This window comes from Leishmania infantum, chromosome 33 (genome assembly GCF_000002875.2).
Source record: "Leishmania infantum JPCM5 genome chromosome 33".
NCBI classification, from domain to species: domain Eukaryota; phylum Euglenozoa; class Kinetoplastea; order Trypanosomatida; family Trypanosomatidae; genus Leishmania; species Leishmania infantum.
Genome location: NC_009417.2, coordinates 910,366 through 932,418, shown reverse-complemented (window position 1 = coordinate 932,418; position 22,053 = coordinate 910,366). Strand labels below are relative to the sequence as shown.

The 22,053-nt window shown below is 60.0% G+C and overlaps 3 protein-coding genes and 1 pseudogene across 4 annotated transcripts; all 4 read right to left on the bottom strand.

Annotated features, from left to right (window-relative positions):
• Positions 1-1,159: 1,159 nt before the first annotated feature.
• Positions 1,160-7,126, bottom strand: LINJ_33_2420 (annotated as a pseudogene). The gene has a single exon. A coding segment is annotated over exon 1 (5,967 nt).
• Positions 7,127-9,402: 2,276 nt separating this feature from the next.
• Positions 9,403-12,489, bottom strand: LINJ_33_2410 (conserved hypothetical protein; the record flags this gene model as incomplete). Its single annotated transcript, XM_003392700.1, has 1 exon — positions 9,403-12,489. The coding sequence occupies one exon, from the start codon at positions 12,487-12,489 to the stop codon at positions 9,403-9,405; it is 3,087 nt and encodes a 1,028-aa protein (XP_003392748.1).
• Positions 12,490-13,960: 1,471 nt separating this feature from the next.
• LINJ_33_2400 (conserved hypothetical protein) lies at positions 13,961-15,583 on the bottom strand (the record flags this gene model as incomplete). The annotated part of the gene is made up of 1 exon (XM_003392699.1): positions 13,961-15,583. One exon carries the CDS (start codon positions 15,581-15,583, stop codon positions 13,961-13,963), a length of 1,623 nt encoding a protein of 540 aa, XP_003392747.1.
• A 2,027-nt stretch (positions 15,584-17,610) lies between these two features.
• LINJ_33_2390 (glycosyl hydrolase-like protein) lies at positions 17,611-21,831 on the bottom strand (the record flags this gene model as incomplete). Its single annotated transcript, XM_003392698.1, has 1 exon — positions 17,611-21,831. One exon carries the CDS (start codon positions 21,829-21,831, stop codon positions 17,611-17,613), a length of 4,221 nt encoding a protein of 1,406 aa, XP_003392746.1.
• Between the last annotated feature and the right edge of the window lie 222 nt (positions 21,832-22,053).

Here is a 22,053-nt window from a genome sequence, read left to right as displayed (position 1 = left end):
AGATGTGCGTAAACAGGTCACTGCGTGCACGGCCACAGAGGGAGACGGGGCGTGATGTGAGCGTCGAGCGATCCGCACATCGCGCGTAGCATACCAGGCATAGCGCCGGGTCGGGCGCCCTTACAGCACAAGCCGGCGGGAGTGGAGGCTCTGGCGGGGGTGGGTTACCGCAACGCTAGCGGAGAAGTTTGTATTAAGCCATCTACACCCCATGATGTCGCTGCCAGTCACCCGCCGTTGCAGGAATCCCAAGTGCGGACAGGTGCCCGTGCGGGGCCGGGCGAGGAGAGTCCCCCTGCCATCTTGTCAGCTCAACATCCTTGCTCTTCTGGCGTGGGATCGCCGCTGTCATGCGCCTCTTGTCTGAGGGTGTCGCATCGCGTATCGCGGTTTCGGGGGATTGCGCCCTGGCGTCCGAGAGCAGTAGCCGGGCTCGTGGCCTAAGCAGTTGGCGTCGGCGCCCCTGGCATTGCCTGTTGCTTGGCAAGCTTGCCAGCCGTGCTGCTGTGTCCTGAGATACCAAGACGAAAAAGCCGGGTACAACAAAAACTGAGGAATACGAAAATTCAAAAAAAAGTAATGGGATACGAGAAGGGGAGCCGGGCAACGAGAGACCTGTTTGGAGCACCTGAGCCTGTCTGAGCGGCACAGGGAAGTGGGAAGGGAAAGGGGGGCACCACCTTCAACACGCACACACATGTACACGTCTATATATATATACATATTTGTCTATACATGTGGATGCACAAACCCATGTAACGTATCGATCGGAAAAGGAAGCGAAGTGCATAAAGAAAAGAAAAGGAAACGCGTCCTTTGCGGTGCACGGGGCATGCAATGAAGTCACCCAGTAACGGAAGACGCCGCCAAAGAAAAGATCGCTCGTCAGGGAAACGAAACAGCAGAAAAAGGAAAAGCGAGGGAACGCGCGCATGCAGGCCTGTGCGGGAGGATGTGGACATGACCTGCATACGGTCAGCTTAGCGCTCATTGGGGGGGGGGGGGTGAAGCTGGGGGTGCAAAAGGGGAGAGAGAAAGAGATCACGCCAAGTGAAGCTGCCACAAAATGCAGGCGAGTAGTGCAGGCATACACCGCCTGCGTACACCTTGCCTACCCGGCTTGCCCTAGCCTCAACCCTCCTGTCCTCCCTCGTGCTCTTTACATCAGCCATGGGTGAAGCATCAGCTCCGACATGGAGGCACGCTCTGCCGGGTCAGGTTTCAGACACAGCTCCAGGAAGTTTATCACGTCCTCATCCAGCGTATCGGGGATCCGCGGCACCACTAGCCCACGTCCAATATACACAACAAGCTGGGTGGAGCTTCGAAGCACTTGTTCGATAGGTCGGCGGTGTAGCGGCACAGCGAAGCGCTGGGTCTGGTAGAACGAAGATAAGATCGAACTGGAAGGGGGCCGAGAGGTAGAGGAAGGGCTGTAAGCGATGCTGTCATGTTGCTGCCGACTCTGATTGATCTCCAGGGAACGCTTTAGGGCACCACCGAGAGGCATAACGGTGCCGTCATCATTGCATGCTCCGGCTGCCGCGTTCTCCGCCGCGGCGACCTTCGCGAGAGAGGTGGTGGCTCTCAGGGAAGCAACAGTCGCAGAGGCCCTCTCTTCCGGTGTGCTTGCCAGTGCGTGTGGGGGCAGGCCAGAGCTCCCTTCGGTGATCCCTGCGCCGCTGCCGCTAAACTCCAAACGTCTGAAGCTGTGCTCCGCCTCACCGCTCTGATTTTTCGAAGAGAGAGGACCACTGCCAAAGCCGCACACCATCTCGCCCATAGGCGTGGCCGGGCCTGCGTAGCTTGCGTTCGACAGCATCGTCGCGGCATAGAGGTGGCTATCCGTGATGGGCCCGCCCGAGGGCCCCCGGGTGGCAGAGATCCCCGCATTCAACGTCTTTTCCGACAGATCGGCGCCCGCCTGTGCGACAGCGCCGTCTGCCACCCCTGTGCCCCGCGCTCCCGCCGCGGGGCACGTATGCAGCTGCGACGCGCGCTGCTCAGGAGTGCTCTTGGGTTGTGCCAGCTTCCCTGAAAGCTTCGGGGCGAATGCATCGGCGTAGTCCCAAGGCAGCCTCCCAGTGAGAAGCTCTAAAATGGTGATTCCCAGCGAGTACACGTCACTCTTTATGGTCGGCACGTCACCGCGCGCCACCTCAGGCGCCATATAGCCCGGCGTGCCGCGCATCTCAAGAACGTTGTCAATGCTGCATATGGACGAGGTCGCCCGGGCGATTGCGGAGCCGAAGTCGCTCAGCTTGCACTGTCCATCCATGGCAAGGAGGACGTTGTGTGGCTTGATGTCGCAGTGCACTATGTTTGCCGTGTGCAGATAGCTCAAACCACGCGCGATATCTCGCAGGTAGCGTCGCACTGACTCTGGCCGAAGAGAGCCAAAGCTCTTCAGCAGTGTATCGAGGGAGCCGCCCGGCACAAACTCCATAATCTCGATCACGTACGACTCCGACACGTACAAGCTGAGGTACTGCACAACGTTTTCGTGGTGCAGGTTTGCAAACAGCCGCACTTCATCGACGATTGCGTGCACTTCGATGTTTCGAGCGCCGAGTTGGAAGCACTTGAGCGCAACGAGGTTGCCAGACATGGATAGGCCGCGGTATACGGTGGAGAAGGCGCCAGTACCTAGTATGTCGTAGGAGCGGCGCCACGTGTTGCCCTCGTAGTCGTTGAAGACGAGGGGCAACTCACTTTTTCGAGGGCACCGTATCGCCTCTCTTGTGCTCATAGCTGCTGCGGTACAATGCTTCACCGGCACCTCTCCGCCGCCGCCGCCGCCGAAGCCGCCGTTGTTTGTCGCCTTGTTGAAAGCGCTGTAATACGCGCTGCTGCCAGCCCAGCTGCCCCTCCCGCCCGCCTCGGCTTCTCCGTCATCCACGTCGTCATCGTCGTCGGGCTGGTTCTCCACAAATATCTCGAAGAGCGCTGTCTCGCCCTCATCCGCCACGGCACGTCTCGCAGCCGCTCTTTCCAGTTCATTCTGCTCAGCCTTCTCCTCAGCGGCGCCGGTGCTCCTGCGCATGGTCAGAGAGCCTTCGTCGGCGCGAGTGGCAACCGACGCGGCGCCCACCGTCACGCTGCCCTCATTTATCTGCTTGGAGCCTTCCTTGCTAGATAAGGAAAGGTTCAAGGAAGCCCCGACAACCAACCGAAGCGTCGGCGGCGTCATCAGAAGCGTCGCCGGATCGAGGTCATTGCTGAAGGGCGAAAACGCGAAGGAGGAGGCGCTGCCGCCGATGCCACCACCGGCGGCTAGCGGATTCGCGGTCTCCACGGAGCCGTCAGTAGTACTCTTGTGCCCGTGAGCGCCGAAAGAGGTGCCGCTCTCGTGTAACTCGCCCCACTCCGTGGACCAGCAATCGTTGTAGCCTGCAAAGTGTGCCTCAGAAAAAGTAAGGCGTGTGACGGACCGCACAAACGGGCGGTTAATGTTGTGTGAGGTAAAGACCTTGCACATGAAGCCGAGGCGGGCCGCCTGCAACTCCATTGTCTCGAACGGCTCCAGGATCTCTAGTGCCCTGCTATAGTCGCCCTTGAGCATGTGAGTGAAGCCCATGCGCACAGCACGGATGACCTCGCGCACCATCACCACAGACACCTTCGACGGCAGCATGCGGATGTCGCCCCGCAGCTCGTATAGAATGATCTCCTTCAAGCCGATCGGGTTCAGTATCATGCAATCCACCGGCATGACGAGCATCGAGCTTTCCAGGGTGGAGGCGAGTCGCTGCGTGAGAACAATCTGCGTCTGCACAGACTTGAGCACGCGAATGAGGTCAACCTTCGGGACTAGGCTGTTGCTGAAGGTGACGAGCGCGTTACGGTCCGCCGCGCCGCAGGTGCCGACATAGTACTCGCTTGCGTCGATCATGCACCCCACGCGTGGGCCGATCGGGGTGGTGGCGTTTAGCACCTTCATCACCTCCAGCGCGCACATGGCGGCGCGGTTCTGGTGCAGCGCGACCTTGTTGTGCGCGCCGAAGCTGACGACAATGTAGTCCGGCCGCTGCAACTCAATCACGCCGCCGTAACGCAGCACGCACGGCAGCACACCCTCGGTGAAGTAGACGCAGTTCTTGTTCAAGAACTTTACGCTGATCTCAGACTCCATCAAGTGCATGCAGAAAACGATGGTGCTGCAGTAGCGCCGACGAAAGCGGTTCACCTCCTCGAGGAGCACGTGATCATTCAGACGGAGGTGTGCCACCTCCGCCACTGGCTGGCCGCAGCCCCGGCGCTGCTTCTGGCCCGTCTCACTCGCGTCGAGTATACTTCCCAGCTCAGAGTCGCTGTCTTTGCCGCCGCGGTGGGCTGCGCAGACGTCGCCGCTGCCGTCGCCGCCAAGCATGTCACCCGGTCCACCGTACCCATCGTCGCCGTACGCATTCTCCCACACGCCGCCACCTCCCCGCCCATGTAACGTCGAGGTGGGGAAAACAGTCAAGCCGGCATCGCTGGCGCCTTGAATGTCGGTGTGCACGGCTTGGGCCCCGAGCATACCCTGCGGGAGAAACGTCTTCATCTGCATTAGCTTTCTATTCATAATGTGGAAGTAACGCTGCATCTCCGCCACCTCCTTGATCAAGGACGTTGCGTGGTCGACGCACTCTTTGCCGTCGCGCAGCTCCGCAGCTGCGCGCAGACCGGCTGCCACCCCGCGCACCGGCTGCACAAGCAGGTACAGAAGGGAGATCTCGATCAGCACAATAACCACCAGAACCAGCACGACTGCGATAAGGGCGGTAATTTGTACATGATTGATGAAGACGATGAAGTCATTCTTGCACATGGCGTAGATCACGACGAGGTTCATGTCGGAGTAGTCAGAGGAGATGGCAACGCGGCTGATCACCATCAGGTTTTCGGTGTCGTTAAAAGTGAATTGACCGATCCACCGATCCACCTCTAACGGCGTGTCGGCGATGCCTTCCTGCCCGCCAACGTTCTGCACGGCAGCAATCATGAGCGGGTCTGTGATGTCTTCTAGGTATAACGCTCGCTGGTTGCTTCCGCCAGGAGTGCAGTTGCACGACGTGTTCCAGTTGTCCAACCGCACTGTCGTGTCCTGTCCCCAGGAGGTGATGAAGACAAGACCACTTGACGTGTCGACAACCATGGCGCGGGCACTGCTGGCCGCGGCAATGAGGCCGTCGGAGTGCAGGGCGTTGAAGCCGTCCGCACGCAGGGCATCCATGATAGAGGCTGGGTTGCCGGCGTAGTCGACGAACGGTAACGTGTACGTGATGACGCTGACGTTGGTGCTGAAGATGCGCCAGTACCCGTTCAGGTATTTGAGAGGGTTAACGACCGAGTGCTCGGGCCCTGTGGAGGAGCGCCTATCACAGTCAGGAGCAGCCTCGTGAGGCAAGGCAGCGCCTACAGCCGCCTTTGAGAGCCGGGCCTGTTGGTATTGTGCGTACCACGGCATGACAACACTATGCCACGTGTTCTTTGTCCCTCCAAAATCAACCGTGTACTCCCACGGCGTCATTGCTTGCACAGCCGGGTACATGATGAGGGGCTCAGCGTAGTTTTAGGTCGTTCCGTTAACGAAGTAGCGGGGCTGAGACGAGTTGTCCGTGATGTAGTTGCCGATCAGGCAGTCATCGGTGTACTGCTGTGAGCAGTACGCGCTGTAGCCCGTGTACGGGCTGCTCAAGGACATGTAGAGCAAAAAGGAGGTGGGGTTGCGATCGGTGCCGGCGACTGTGTGACACATCTGCCGCAGCGCCTGCGGCATGTCAGCGGCATTCCAGTTCCATGCCTGCGTGTCCGATGAATTCATGTAAGCAAACGCGTAGGCGCTGATCGCGTTCGGCAAAAACAGCATCGTTGCCTCCACCGACCGCGTGTAGGAAGAGGCAAGCGAGAGACTGAGCGTCGACATCACATAGTCGACCGACTGGGTTGAGACGGCGTTGAGAGGCACAATGGTGAGGGCGGCAACGAGGATGACGGTGATGACTGTACTCATCACGACCGCCATAGAGACGGGCACCCGGCAAGTGCGCCGCTCGGACCGCGTCGCGGTCGCGCCTGGTCTATACGACGACGCCCACGTGCTCGCTAATGACGGATCAGCGGTGTGGTGATGCTGATCCGGACAGCGGGTGCCAGAGCGCATCTTGGACGACAGGCAGATGAGCGGCCGTGCCGCGCCGCTGCCAGGCTTCGGTGAAGACGACCTGTTAGCGTGTTCAGCACTCCGAACAGTGGAAAAGAGGGGTTTCTCGCCGCCGAGGGCGCTGGCCACCGTCTCTGTGCCGTCGAAACGGTTTTCCTCGTTCGCGCTACTGCTCGCGTGGTAGCTGGGGCAAGCAGAAGCCCGGCTGGCCAGCCCGCCTCTCGTTCCCTCGGCAGGGAGTAAGCTGCCGCCGGCACCCGAGAAGAACGCCATAGATCCAGCACCGCTCACCTTCCCGAAGCGAGAGCTTGGGGTGCGCAGGTGGCCCCCGCCACTCGAAACGCTGTGGTTCGCACCCGGCGTCGCAACAGGTAGGGCAGCTCCAGCTCCCGGCGCCGTCAACGTTGCTTGCATAAACGATACCTCCGACTTGCCGCCTAGCTTGCGCCTTGAACGGCCAGCTTCGAAGCTGTGCTCACCAACACTCACGGACGGCAACGGCGGGATCGCCGCGGCGGGATTGCCGCTGATGTTGATGATTGAAGCTTGAGTTGGGGTTATGTCAGTGGCCGGCTTGAGGATCTGCATTTCTTCCTCTGAGCCTGGTTGATCAGAGACTTCCGGGTAAGCGACTGTCTTCGCCTCGGCGCCGCGTGGAGGTAACATAGAGCGAAACAAGGGCGGCGTGGCTATGAAGACGGAGGGTGGCGGCCGCTGCTGATCGGCGGACATGCCTGTTGCGTTCACCGCCACGGGGTGCAACATGATCGGTGTCGTTACTTTTGTAGAAGATGCCGCCCCCTTTGTTGGCCTGACATCCTGACTGCCGTTCCCTGTTCTCGCCCCAACGGGCGTGGGTTTGAGGGTGAGGGGCACGTCATCGCTATCAAAAGAGGACCACAAATGAAGGCGAGCGTTGCTGCTGCTTGGGGAGTCGCCGCGTGCATCCGGCGACGTAGCAAGGCGCTTGTCCGCATCCATGGCGGTTGTTCTGATCTCGACTTCTACCACACCGAGACGAGCTTGTCAAGACAATGAATGTCGCCCCACCACCCGCTTCACCGGCTGCGAGGAATGCGATGCAATGGAAGAAGAGCGTAAGCGGAGCCGACACCAAGAAGGGGTAACACGCCAGGCGACAAGAGTCAGGAAAGCACGACAAATACGCTGGCCTGCTGAGCACTCTTGTGATGGCGCCTGGAAGATGTGAAGGGTGAGAGGCAGAGAAGCGGAAAGGTCAAGCAGCACGTACACGAGTGCCAACGGTGGCAGCGGAGAAAGACGCACCGACATACACGATCCCAGCGTACACATGCAACAAAGAAGGGAAGAAAGCCAAGAAACTAAAGAAAAAAAAATACAATATTACTAAACCATCGGAAACAGAGGCAGTACTGGCAACACACGGCAAGAAGGCGGCGTGGGTAGGGGAGGGGCGATGAGCATACGAAAAGCAGACGCTCTGCATCGCACGCCGTAAAGAACGCAAAACTCGCACACAAAAAAAAATTGTACTAGATATAACTATGTAAATATATATATATAGATGTCTGTGTATGCGTGTGTATATATATATGTGTCTGTGTATAAGTGTGTGTGTGTGTATAAAAATATAAAAAACGCGGCAAGAAGAAACAACTACGTTCCCGTAGAGCGAGGGAAGGGGACGGGTGAGGGGGGAGGCGATGCGAGTATAACGGAAGAGCGGAAGTCAAGGTGACAAGAGAGCCAGGAAAACACAGAAAAAGCAAAAAAAATACAAGAAAAAAGGCACGGACTACAATACGATAGACATAAATGGGCGACGGAAGAAGAATGTCTAAGCTACTGAAATAGCCTACGATGGCAGCTCGGGTGGGTGCCGCTCCGTGGTGACGGCGATGTGCCAAAATGAGAAGGTGGCCAGTGACGGCAGAAGAGCACACAGAGAGGTGAGACGCGGAAATAAAAAAGGATAAGCGCAGGTGGAAGGTGGCCGGAAGAGCAATCATGTGTACTTTTATTTCACTCGTTCGGTCAGCAGGTGTGCAACAAGTGGAAGACTGCGTGTGCGCCTGTGCACCATGGATGCCTCATTTTTCGGCATTTTTCCTTTGAGGCTATTCATCGTCTCTTTTCGTGCGCCATCGCAGTCCACTGGCACACTTGTCGGACGCTGAAATAGGGGGCTGGCACCTCAAGGCTACACAATGTGGATGTGTTCGGGCGGGCAGCGCCTTGAATCCACCCCGTCGTCGATGCAGTCCCGCTCGCTCGCATAATGTTCTTGTTTCGTGTTATTTGGGTTGCTCCTTGAGAGAAACGTGACGAGGATCAACATGGTCTCATCAGATGCGCCATCCGCGTCTGCCCACGGGACACGCGAAGAGCCGAAGCATGAACAGGGAGGCGCGAAAGGCGTACCGCAACCTCGAGTGCGGAAAACACAAGAAAGGCAGCGGTATGAAGTGAGTACGCTCTTTCCTTCGCCAGCGCGAGAGAGAAAAAGGTAGAAGAACAGGGAATAGGCTTTGCCACCAGTAATGTACATGCAGCCCGATAATCCGAGACGGAGGGCGTGTGCGATCGTGCCACCTACACCGCAACCTCTTCCCCGAGGTGGTATGCAAGTACTGTGTCTATACTACTTGTACTCGCGAGGGTGCCGAGCCCGCCATCCTGCTGGCTTTCCCGTCCCACCTGATGGCCATGCGAAGGCGGGGTTGAATGGGGTGGGGCCGACTCTCAAGCACCAGCACCCATGGAAAGAAGGCCAGGGCAGGAATTCCAGTGACCGGGTGAAGAAAGCCGCCGCCGATAACCATCGAGAGCAAAGGGCGTGGCAGAGTGCGCTACAACGACAAAAACAAGCACGTGCGCACGGCGCCAGTGCCTCGGGTTAGTTCTCAGCGTATGAGAAAACTGAGGCAGCGGAAGATGAACGCGAATGAAACCCTTGAAGACGGCGAGGAGTGCAGATGCGTCTCTCTGTTGAGGCGGCAACACAGAGGCTCACAGACTGGCTGTGAAAGAGGAAGGAAATCGCCGGGGCAGAGCACGATTGGTGGAAGTGTGCATCCACTGTGCAAGGCTCGCCATCACCAAAGTACAGGATTCCACCACCCCTCGCCCGCGTCGGCAAGCCACGACACGAATGCACGCGCCTGCGGGCTTCGGCACGCAGGCGCAATCTCCGCTGCCATCACAACGCACAAAGCCAAAAGGGCACCAATACTCGGGAAAGCCGAGGTGAATGTGTAGTGCACACGCCATGGCGCTCAGCCGCAGTCGGAGGGCAACACATCCCACAGAAAACAGTTTAGATATGGCGTCACAACAGAAGCCGAGACCGGGTTTGCAGTCGTGGGCCCTGCAGTGGTGCGTAAATCCTCGGCTTCGGCCAGGGCCGCTGCACCCTTCTTGTTGAAGTGTATAAAGAATGCCCCCCGTGTGGGGTTCGGCGAGCCATCGGCGTCGCTTGAAACTTCGGCCAACTCTGCCTGCTTTGCCTTGGCCACGAGCGCTGCGACGCGGCTCTTGGTGGCTGTGGGGCACGCGTTACTGCTGGCAACACGCGCAGCAATTGCGTCTCGTGTACGGGCAGCGCCGACGTACGAGCTGTCCACCAGCCGCAGCGGCGCAACGCCGACATCGTGGTCGGCAAACACCTCAAGGGCGCCGGTGAGGTAAGTGCACCCCTCGCCACTTGCGGGCCCGAAGGATAGCACAGCCCGTGGGCACCCCTCCCTGTTTGCGTCGTGGTGCCTCTCTATGGTGTGGTATTTGACGCCGGACAGTCGAATCAGGGCCATCGCTGATGTCGGTTGCATCGCTGCTGCATTACACCCCTCGCAGTGCCACGCGTCGCCCAGGACACCTGTAGCAGGCGTCAACCACATCGAGTCGGTGGCGGCACGACGGATGGCCCACACAGCGTTGCGCTGGGCATCCGTGAAGGTATCGGAACAGATCAGCACGCGGTACTGCCGCGCACCGCCGGTAGCACTGAAGCTGAGGGACGTCAACGCCTCCCGCAATTCAATGTCCTTTGCCAGGGCTCGCACAAATTCACCCACGCACCCGGTGTCCAGCCCCACAGCGTGAATATACTGCACTTTGTTGTCCGGCAATGGCGACTTCAGCTGAGCGTTTCGAGCAGACACATCGATGTCGCTCAAAAACTGGATCAATGTGGCAGCGCAAGACCAGCCCCGACTCTTCGTAAAGAAGCTCGGTTCCCCGTCAGCCGTCACTGCCCTCCACATTGGCGAGGACTGCCCCATCCACGGTGTGACAACGCGCTCCTGCAGCTCGCGAGCGCGACGCCACAGCTTACACTCCAGCCTGTGGGGCCCCTCCTTCCAGTCTAGTGCCTGATGCCGCTTGCAGCAGTACGAGACGGCCTTACACCCGCCACAGCGCAGTAGAACTTCGCGCCGGCGGCCACACCAGCCGCACTTCTTGTGCGAAATAGCGCTAAAGCAAACAGGCGGCACGTGCAGCGTGTACCCCGGTGCTGGCGCGCTCCTCGCGGCGCGGTCGTTCGTAGACATAGCTGTCATTGGCCCCGATACCTCAACCAGCTGCGAGGATACGTAGAGAAGGGCTGCGGCAGCAGCTTTCACCATCGCCGGCGTCGGCGACGTCACCTCCAACTCGGTAAGCGCGTGTGCGATGGGGTTGGCCTTTTGTGTCTTGCCGGTTGGCCGGCGATACACGACGCGCGGTACTACCGCAGGGCAGCACGAGCCCGAGTACTGAGCTACAGCCCCCGAATTCAGCGCCGCCGACGTAACGGGAACGGTTCTGAAGTACTCCTCGAGGTCGCAAAACGGCACCCCTTCTACCGGGGTTAGTTGCACCAGCACCTCACCATCGTCGTGCACCGTGTCCTCAAAAACAAAGTGCAGGTTGGCGCGGTTTTCCAGCTGCTCCAGGGCGTAGCTGATATCCCCGCAATCGCGCACGAGGTGCAGCTCGGCGCCGATCGGCTGTGGCGAGAGGGGTCCAGCATCGCGGTTGTCGACACCGATCGGCTTCTTGGTGACAATGGGCCGCTGCAGAAGTAGAACGTGCCGATATCGGCTCTCCGCTGACGCCGCCGTGCTGGCAGCCAAGGGTGGTACTGCAGGAGGTGCCAAGTCGGCCGTGGCGTGGGCACCTTCAGCGACAGGGGCTGGAGCCGCAACGTCAGCGGCGATGGCGTTATAATCCTTCTCCGGCACTGTGAAACTCGTGTAACTGCCGATCTGCTTCTTCCACTGCGCGATGCCGGCATCTCGCTCGGCACGGAGCCTTGCCAGGCCCGTCAGCGATTCGACATCCTCATTGGACGATGTATTCTGCGATCGGTCGGCGTTGGCAGCTTCTTCGAAGAGAGAGGTGTACATGCACGGCCGCAGCGACGCCACGAGGGGATAGAGGGTACGCCAGCCAGCCTCGGTGATAGACGGCGCGGAGGCGTCAGCCACCAGACCTGCCATCTTACTCTCCGCGCACATGTGCTGAACGGCCTCGTGAACTGTTGTCGCGACAAACTGAAGATTGGGGTTCGGAGAAGGAAACAGCGTAGAGAGGGAGGCACCGTCCTTGTTCCGCCTGCGTGCAGCAAAAGCCGAGGACGACCCTTCGCCGCTGGTGATGAAGTCAACCACCTCCACAGCCCTTCCGTCCAATACGTAATACCCCGCACTGGGCCGTGTTGCAGGCAGTGCGCCCGGTGGCTTACTCATGCCTGCCTCTTTGCCGTCGCGCGCCATCGGCTTCCAGTGCTTGCTGAGCACCTCACTGACGGCAGGTGCCAGTTTCGTGAGAAATATGGACGCTGTCAAGAGACCCATCCGCTCGTACGCAATGCCATGTGCCACGCTGTACCACTCCAGCGACCCCCTAGGCATCAGGGTTGCGGGGACAGTAAGGAGGAGGACGCGTAAGGCGCCAACGCCGCCCCCACCGCTCCTGGAAAGAGCCGCTGCTGAGCTCGCATCTGGGCCGCCACTGCCTCTATCCGCCTCCAACGCTGCCTTGTGGTCGCGAGCAAGCGTCTCCACAGGAACCGCGCCTTCAGTCAGAACGGTGTAGTAGAGAAGATGCCATGTCCCCTCGGGCACCGTCGCAGCCTCGCCCCTCGGTGACGTCGCGCCATCAGCGCCGCCGTTTTCGCGCCACTCCTGGCGGCCAAACAAGAGAAAGAAAACTGGGGCGGTGATTCTGTTGTCCACGGCATCGTGGTGCCAGCGTCGCGGGTAGTATGCAACACACCTCCAATGCGTGTAGGGTGGGTTCGCGCTGCTCAGCACCTCCGTCAGCTTCGACGGTGTCGTGCAGGGAGTACCGCCTCGGAGAAACGTCTTTACAAGCGACATGGCAAGCAAGCCTACGGAAACGCACGATACAATCGTGGTAAAACTCGTGTGAAGCCTCGCTTCCCGCTAGCCTTGCCGCTCAAGTTTAGCGAACTCCTTCCTGATGAAGCTCGTCAGCTGGCAGTATGCTGTAGGAGGCGTGTGTGTGTGTGTGTGTGTACCCGGCGAAACCAAGCAACGATATCGCTGAAAACAGAGTCTACGGCGAAACAGAAAGAACTGCAATGGGCAAGAGAGTTGGAAAACAGCACAAGCGTCATGCACCCGTCTTCACAAAGGCAGTAGGGGTATACGAACCGCCCTGACAGAGCAGATCGATGCGACTCCACGTGAAACCTAAACAGGTATCACTCCACACGCGTCGTTTACGCATGCTGTTCATCGTCGCCGCCCACCCGCCACCGTCCCGGAGTATCGCCCTCGCTGTTCTCATGATAAGCTTTGTTTCCACAAAAAATAATAATAGAGAAGAGTCTGCCCCTGAAGGTGTCACGCCACTGCGGCACGTACGCCCGTGAGCACCGCGTCTGAGGGAGGCGAGGCGCGACGCTTCCTGTTCACGTCTGCTCAGCTTGCCTATTCGTTGTTGTTTTCATTTTTCTTTTTCTGATCAACTCTTTTTCGATGTGACAGCCGTGAGGGCGACTGTGTGCAGCACCCATCCGCACACACGAGCACACGACAACGAGAGCGCAAGAAACAAGTTGTCGTACACCATGCGATTGAAGGAGGTGGGTATCAGTCGCCCACACACAGGGAGGAAGACATCCACACGCACGCGCGCACGCCTTCTCGTACAGGTTCGCCATCGCGTGACAGAGAAGGCGAGCCCCAACTCTGCACATTCCTCTCAGCACAGCTTCCCAGAACAACAAGCGCCATGCTGAGACGAAAACACAGAAATACATATATATATAGCGGCACATATCCTACTGCCCACACGCACACGCACGCAACGTCTGCGTTGCACAGCCCTCGCCCCGACCGTAGCGCGTTCCTCAGGCACACGAAAAAAGCGCGCCGAGGAGCAAAACAAACCGCATCAGCGCGCTCCCCCACGTCGACGCACGACTCCCTTCCTTGCTCACTCTTTACCCAACTCAACCCGCCTGCACTCAAGCCCCGATGGGCGAGCGTGTGCGGACGCCCGCAAACGCAGGCACACACATAAAAAAAATACAAAATAAGTGCCGCGATAAATCTAAACACGGAAAACGCAGCGAACAGCAAAACGCCAAAGTCTGTACAGTACTCTGTAACATGGAACATAAACCACAAAAAGGTTTTCGTTCCTCTGCATGTGCTTCAAAACAAAAACAAAGGGCAGCCGACACACCCCACGCTCAACCACCGGCGCACCGCATCATGCAGAGGAGGCGTCCGGAAGGAGAAGAGGAGCGAGGGCCGAGATCTAAGTCACAAACAAGCAAAAAAAAAAAAACTTCAGCGGAGCCTGAACCAAACCACATAATCACATCACTGTGCATGCTGGGCACCAGCTACGGTAGCGCTTCGTCCTGCTGCCAGGGCCGCTTTCCTGACCGGCCAACAACCCGGTCAGTTCCGTTGCCTCAGCGCGTCGGCGCACCTCTCGCTCGACCACTTCTCGATTATGCGCAATCTCCACCTTTTCCGCATCTGCAGCTGCAAGCTTGGCCTTCAACTCCCTCACCTCATCCATAAGTCGACTTCTCGCCGCCTCCCTTTGCTTCAACTGCTGCCTGAGACTCGCCTGCAGCTCTCTGGCGAGCACCACCTCATCCACGCCCTTTCCCACAACCTTATTTTCCACAATACAATTTGCGGTACCGCTCATAGGCTCCTTCACCAACATCTCTGCAACTGCAGCAACCGAAGACTCCAGCTCCTGCACCCTCGCGTCAGCCACAGCCTTCGCGGCCTCCAGCCCGGCGACGTGCTCAGCGTGCTCGGCGGCCAGCCTGCTCGCCACCTCGGCGCTCGACGCGGCAGCCGCCTCCAGCTCCTGCACCCTCGCGTCAGCCACAGCCTTCGCGGCCTCCAGCCCGGCGACGTGCTCAGCGTGCTCAGCGGCCAGCCTGCTCGCCACCTCGGCGCTCGACGCGGCAGCCGCCTCCAGCTCCTGCACCCTCGCGTCAGCCACAGCCTTCGCGGCCTCCAGCCCGGCGACGTGCTCAGCGTGCTCGGCGGCCAGCCTGCTCGCCACCTCGGCGCTCGACGCGGCAGCCGCCTCCAGCTCCTGCACCCTCGCGTCAGCCACAGCCTTCGCGGCCTCCAGCCCGGCGACGTGCTCAGCGTGCTCGGCGGCCAGCCTGCTCGCCACCTCGGCGCTCGACGCGGCAGCCGCCTCCAGCTCCTGCACCCTCGCGTCAGCCACAGCCTTCGCGGCCTCCAGCCCGGCGACGTGCTCAGCGTGCTCGGCGGCCAGCCTGCTCGCCACCTCGGCGCTCGACGCGGCAGCCGCCTCCAGCTCCTGCACCCTCGCGTCAGCCACAGCCTTCGCGGCCTCCAGCCCGGCGACGTGCTCAGCGTGCTCGGCGGCCAGCCTGCTCGCCACCTCGGCGCTCGACGCGGCAGCCGCCTCCAGCTCCTGCACCCTCGCGTCAGCCACAGCCTTCGCGGCCTCCAGCCCGGCGACGTGCTCAGCGTGCTCGGCGGCCAGCCTGCTCGCCACCTCGGCGCTCGACGCGGCAGCCGCCTCCAGCTCCTGCACCCTCGCGTCAGCCGCAGCCTTCGCGGCCTCCAGTCCGAGTGGGCGAGTCGCGTGCTCATCCGATGTTACGGGTTTGTCTTTGAGGCGCTGAAGCTGCAAGCGTAAGATATCAATCTCATTCTCGAGTTGCCCTTTTGCGTATGTCGAGGTTCGCTCGAGATCCTGGTATTTCTGATGAAGCTCGAGTATGTTTTCTTGAGCCACGGCCAACTCGAGCTTGAGGTTCTGGTACGCCTCGTTGTCAGTGGCCGAGGTGGATGTGCTATAGACGCTGCCGCTAGAGCTGCGCGAGTGGCTCGTGGTGTAGGATGATTGGGAGGCGGAGTCGTTGTAGGAGATGTCATCCTCGATTGGCACCTCCACCGCTGGAGACTCCTCACGGAAGCCAAGAAGTCCACTCATGGCTGGCGTTTTATGCAATGCTGCGTTGCTGATGTTGCCTCTTCAGGGGAGGAAACAAAGAAGAAATGTTGGAGGAGGCTGGCGGGGCGGGGGGAAGGAGGGGGCTGGCGCAGTGATGGATGCGTTTTGCGATGTTCCGCTTGGCCGCCGCTGTACTGCTGTTGGTGTCTGCAAAAGAAGGCAGTGCTGAACCACAGACCATCACACTCGTAGCGGAGGCGTGTCGCGCGGACACACACATACACGCACACGATATTTCGTGTGCTCTGTCGTGCTCTTCAGCCCTCCCTCGCTGTCGTCGCCCCTGTCCTCTGCCGAGATGGCTGTATGATCGCTTCAGCGTTCGCCCACCAAAACGAGGAAAGGGAAAATAAAGGAAAGCACGTCCCTGTGTGCTGTGTGGACGTCGGGCGGGCGTGTGCTACAGGGAGCGCACTGTGCGGAGGCAAAGGAAATGAGGGAGGAGGAAAGGGGGAGGGAGGAAACCAGACGCCTTGCAGCGATCAAAATGAGCTGATGGGCATGCAGGAATGTACAGACCGGTAACTGGAGAAAGAGGCGGGGAGGCAGAGAGAGAGGGAGGGAGGGAGGCATCAAGAGCGTTGGACACAATACGGAATGGTGAAGGAGCGGGAGAGAAGGAACAGCAATGGCTGCGGAAGTGGCGCCGATGGACGGCGGAGAGAAAGCGGAAAGGGGGGGGGGGGTATGCGCGAAAAAAAAGGACAGCAAGAGAGGGTGGGCTGCGTTCCCGTTTGTTTGTTTCCTTTTTCGGCTTCTCTCCTGCGCTGGCGCAGGCCTGGATGTCAAAGACGTCGGGCATGCGCATCTGTCGTTTCTTTTTTTTCTTGCTCGTGTCCTTCGCACCGCCGCTTGCTTGAGTGTCGCTCGTTTGGCTGCCGGCCGCTTTCCGTATAGGGGCTCGTGGTCACCAAGTAAGAGTGTGTTGGTGTGCGCGCTGCGGGCACGTCAGCGAGCATGTTTAAACTCGGCTACTGTCGTAGCGCAGCGACACATGCATCGAATCACTAACAGTTGGGCATCGTGCGGGCGGTGGTAATATGCACGGAAGAAAAACGTCCACATAACGGAGAAGCCGGATGATCATCAGCGGCAATGGCGAGCGTCCAAGTCGAGCAGCAAGTGTAAGAAAACATAAAAGCGGCTCGGAGCGAGATCAGGAGGAGGGGGTGTAACAAAGTGAGCCGATCACTATCGCAGTGGCGCGTCCACCACGCACCGCAAGGAGGGGAGAGGCGGAGAACGGAAGAGAATGAGAAGCGTCTCTCATCGATGATAGGTCCACCACCCCACCTGCCTCTTCTATTTTTACTTTCGCGTTGCGTGCGGGTATGTGTGCGTTTCGTGTGTGCTGCGGTAGCTGTTCTGCTTTCCTTTATCGCTTGTATTTTATCGTCGCCTCATCCACGGCACAGACACATACACACAGACAAACATGCACACATACAAGCACAGACACACCAGCCAAGAAAGCGCTACATGTTCTCATCACCTGTGCTTCGCGTTCGATGTTGTTGTTGTTTTTTTTTTGCAGTGTTTCGGTTCTTCCCAGCACCGCACCCCATAAGAAGGGCTGACACAGGCTCGCGAGGCAGGGCGGGAGAGGGAGGGGGCGTCACTGCTGAATGACGGGAGGAAAACGTAGAGAGAGAGAAACGAGGAGCACAACGGCACAGATCTGCAGCAGTGGAAAGTAGATGTAAGCATAGCCAGCAAATAAGCAAGTAGTAACAGAAAAGAGAACACGATTGCACGTGAGACGGCGCGTTGTGCGTGTTGAGAGTGGAAAGTCGAGATGCACGACTGCACGCACGCACGAAATATAGAGATGCGCGCGCGGGGCAGCGCGTCGCGCACGCCATAAGTTACGAGAGAGCCGCCCCTGCAGGCAGTAGTAGCAGCGCGAAGATGCGGCTCGGGCATGCATGTGGTCGTCGTAATAAGAAACGGCGGTGTATAGGGGCTTCGCGATCTCTTAAAAAACACCCTGTGCATAACGGCCTGTTTCAGCACTCATTTTGCACGGTGTAGTACTCCACCTCTTCGACAGTGACGCCGGATGGTAGTGACACCGGAATGAGCAGGGAGCCCTCGTAGGTGGCGGCAACATAAGGATGGATAGAGTACTTCCCCACGTACATTGTGTGGCACTCCTCGCGGCGTCTTCTGCCTGGCGGAACCGCAGCCGCAGCCTGCTCATCTTCTGCCTCTGTGCTCGTAGAGTCGCTCACTCCAAGCCCCGCCGTCGCGCTGGAGACGCTAGCAAACACAACGATAGACGCGTTAAGCCCGTGCTTGGCGCGAAGCCGCGCAAACACGTCGTCCGCGCCTTCGAGAGTAAGCACTTGCTCGGAGGCCTTTCGCGTGCGGAAGGTGTGGTGGGGCGTCCAGGAATGCGGCCCATGAGCCCACAAGACGGAGTGTCGCCTTGGCGAGGTTGCCTGCGCGGCTGCGCCAGCGGCCACGGTCGACGTCCCAGCACGCCAGTGAGAGATGGCGACGCCACCCACACCGCAGTTCAGCGTTCGGCGGGGGTCTCCGTTGGCAACGGAGATAGACGTCAAGTGAAGCGGCTCCGTTGAGGTGTTGCGCAGCTGATAGTGCACCCGCTCCCACCCCGACGTGGCCCGTGTCGGGTTGCCTTCTCCCTCACTCCCACCCTCTCTCGCTAGCGACGCACGAACGACGAGGCCTCTGACGCCCTCCACCTCCACCGCGGCCGCCACCGCAGCCGTCTCCCAGATACATATCTCGAAGGCGCCACGTGTAAAGGAAAACAGTCCCAGCCGCAGTCCACGTTGCACTCCCGCCCGTTCCTCGGTTTCGTCCGTCCAGTCGAACACGATTTCAATGTGGAGTTCGGTTAAGGAAGTCGCCGGCAGCGCGTCGCGCACGTACCACCGTACCACCTCGGCTGCCTCCATTGGAGGCACGAAACAAGCGAGATGGCAATCTCCAAACCACGCCTTGTCGTAGCGCCACTCCGCACGAACGAAAGGGTCCTGCACGTTGCCCTTGACCGGTGTCGCGGGCAGCCGAATCGGAACTGCGGCAAAGGAGCCACGGTGGCCCGACGCCGTCCCTCGCGCGGCAGGCGGTAGCGCTCCACTGGGCGGGACCGACGGAGGCGCTTCGAAGAGAAACGGAGGGAGGTCGTGCGCACCAGAAACCTCGCACCAGCCGCTGGTGCCCACCACGGAAGCAGCGGCATTGCCTCCGGTCACACGGTGGCCGTTGACGTAGAAGTCGTAGCCCACACCGGACTGAAATGAAGTCCACACGCACAGCGCCTGCTCGCGGTGTGTATCCCGCGCGTCAGCCGTGGTGGACGGTTGCGGGGAACCTGTGGTGGCACCTGTGGGCCAGATGATCCGGGCGTGATAGGAGAACTTCTCCTGCATAGGGAACCACATCCGGCCTTCCGCCTTCTGAAAACTGTCGCGCCTGCCGTTGCTCTCGCACTCCATCGTCCAGCCAGGGGCAAAAAGCGCCACCGACAAGCGCGCGTGCGCGGCTTCGGCGACAGCAACGTGCGTGTTGTAGCCGCCCCCGCCATACATGCCCCTGCCAAAGACGTCCACGCCGACGTAGACGTCGGCGCCTCGGTTGCCGGCGATCGTCTTGGTCTGCGCCAGGTGCATTGGCTCCCAGAAGTAATTGGTGAAGATGCCATCACCAACGTCAAAGAACGGCTTGTTGTGGGAGTTGAGTGCGTTCTGGTACATCAGCTTTCCCTCAATGGTGACTGCATCGTACCAGATAACGAGGCGATCGGCGGCCACCGCCGCAGCTGGTGCGCCACGCGCCGCCGAAGAGGGGCGGTTCAGCTGTTTGCGGAGCAATCTGCAGAAGACGACGAGGCGCTTCGCCATGTTCGGTGGGAGTGGGCTTTCGATGTTGAGGAGATAGCCGTCGAAGCCGTAGGTATCACACACGTCCACCAGGCGAGCAATGATGGCCGCCATGCGCCTCGCATCGGTTAAGAGCAGCTCCAGGTCCGCAACACTGCCGTCCCCCTCGGTGATCAGGGTAGCAAGCACTGGCACACCGTGGCTGTGGCCATTTTCAATCCACTCACGTGGCGGCACGCTAATCCGCCTATGCGAGAAGTACGCGAAGTAGTCAACGCGATTCCAGTAGCTCACCGTGTACGCGCCCTCCACGGTCTCCAGGCGCACGTACGGAGTAGTCCTACCATCCTTGCCCATCCCCTCCGCAGATGCGGTGGCAGATGCTGGCGCGCCTTCGCAAAGAAAGACGCGGCGGTCGGCGCGCGTGTAGCCTCCGCCCATGTCGTGGCAGACAAGCAAGCGCGGCGCCAGCGGCAACGCGCTGTATGCCGCTGACTCACTGATAGCCGGGGAAGGCTCTCGGCCTGCCACGTCGACCGCACTCCTCTTGGCGGCGTCTTCTGTTACACCCCACGCTACCGACGTCGGTCCGAGAACAGTGTGCGGGCGCAGTGAGCGCGGCTTCATGTAAAACGTCGGCGGCTGCCATGTGTGCAGGAGCTCGTCAAAGGAGTCGATTGGCTGGCCGCTAGCGGCACGCAACAGCTCGGCCAAATGCGTACCGCGCTCAAGCCTCTTTAACTCCCGCACCACCGCCGGCGGCAGCCTGGCCGTCTCGCAGAGTACCTCGGCGTCGTTGGTAACGACGACGGCGCGTCCGCCGTAGGGCACCACGCAGCGGCCAGACGGCTCCATGACGCCGGGGTGCACGCCGCCTCCATACTCGGCCCGACCAACACCAAAGTGACCGTAGGCCGTGAAAATGAACCGTGTGCTGTGCTGAGCTTGCGCCGCGAACGCCAACGGCGCCGGCACCCACGTCAGCGCCTTTTCCTCCCCACGCCGCACGCAGAGAACCTCGTACCCGCCGTATATCTCAACTTCTCTGCCGTCGCTGCTGCAGTAGTAAGCCTTCAGGTGCTCCAGATTTTCGGAGAGGCGGCACTTGCCAAAGCAGTAAGGACACTCCGAAGTGCTCGTGACGCGGCAGCGGATAGAGAAGAGTGGGGCCCCTGATTCCCTGCCAACGGGGAGCGGGATCCAGTCCTCCGGAAACGGCGGCAGGCAGAACTTGGCAAATTTTCTCTTGTGCGCATCGAAGCCGTCCTTCGCCGTCGCTGGCGAGGGCGCCTTGAGCGGTGCCTCGGCATGAGCCGCTGTTGGCGCAGCACCGGATGCAAGAGCAGGCGGAGGAGGGGGGCATGGCGAATGAGCCGAGGAGCCGCTCACCGCCTCTTTGTTTGCGACGCCTGCGCTCTTCTCTCTGCCTCGCCTCTTGGCCGCTTCGTCGGCAGCGGCCTGGATGTTCACGATGGTTGCCTCGAGAACCTCCGCCACACGACGCAGCACAGCTCCGCTGCCATCGCTGTCCGACAGGAACCACTGCTCACCGCCGGCGCCGCTGCTGTGCGGACGGCGGCGAAAGCCTGCAATGCGCAGCAGCTCCGTCACCCCATACGTCTCGAGTGGCTTCAGTTTTGTCTGATAAGCCGTGCTCTCGGTAGACAGTGCCCGATACTTGGCATCGCTGGGGTGCTCGCAAATATTCAGTATCACCGTCCGCAGTAGCGTGGCGCCGCTGATGGTCTTCTCAAACGCCTCCGCGGGGCTGAGGTGCCCGTCCGCGATTGTCTCATTGCTCTCCAGCATCGCCTGCGCCACCATCAAGTCCTCCTCGTCCGCCTCTGTCATCGTCTGACGAGTGCTCAGCAGCCCAGCACACGCGTCGCCGCCGCCAGTCATCGGCGGCGACGCAAGGGAAGAGCTGAAAGGAGCGAGCATGCCAGCGGCGGCAATGCCTGCACCGCCGGACGTGGCCTGCTCCAGCATCGGCCGTAGCATCTGCCCTACGGGAGTGGAGAGCAACGTGGGGATCATTTCAAGCACGTCTTGTGAAATGTGACGCCCCAGGAGGTACATGCTCGCCGCGTCCGAGAAGCTGTTGCAGTTGTTGTCGAGAATGCGGTAGTCGTTGGGGCCGAAGCCGGCGCGGTGCTGCTGCTGTGTCCACGCACAGAACTCCTCCTCTCGCTTCGTCGTCTGCCCAAGCACTTCGGTGCGATACGGCTGGCCGAAGCGTGTGTGGCCAGGATTCGGGTCGCTGACAATGCCGACACCTCCGTCGAAGTAGTACTCCTTTCCGTACACGACGATGGAAGTGTGCCAGATGCCCTCGAGCTCCCGCCCGATCAGCATCGGGCCGAGGTTGCGTGCCATGCCATGTGTCAAGTCGTAACGGTAGAGCGACACCGTGTAGCGATGCGGCGACGACGACGACGGCATTTAGCGGGCACGTCACGCTCCATGGAGAAGCCACTGCGACTAGCTGCGCCTTCAACGCGACCGCCCAGAGAGCCCTGCAAGATGACACGCGCGGTTTCGCCCAAGCTGCCAGGGAGGCAAGGAAACGAAAGGCGCAAGGAGACAATCACAGAAGGA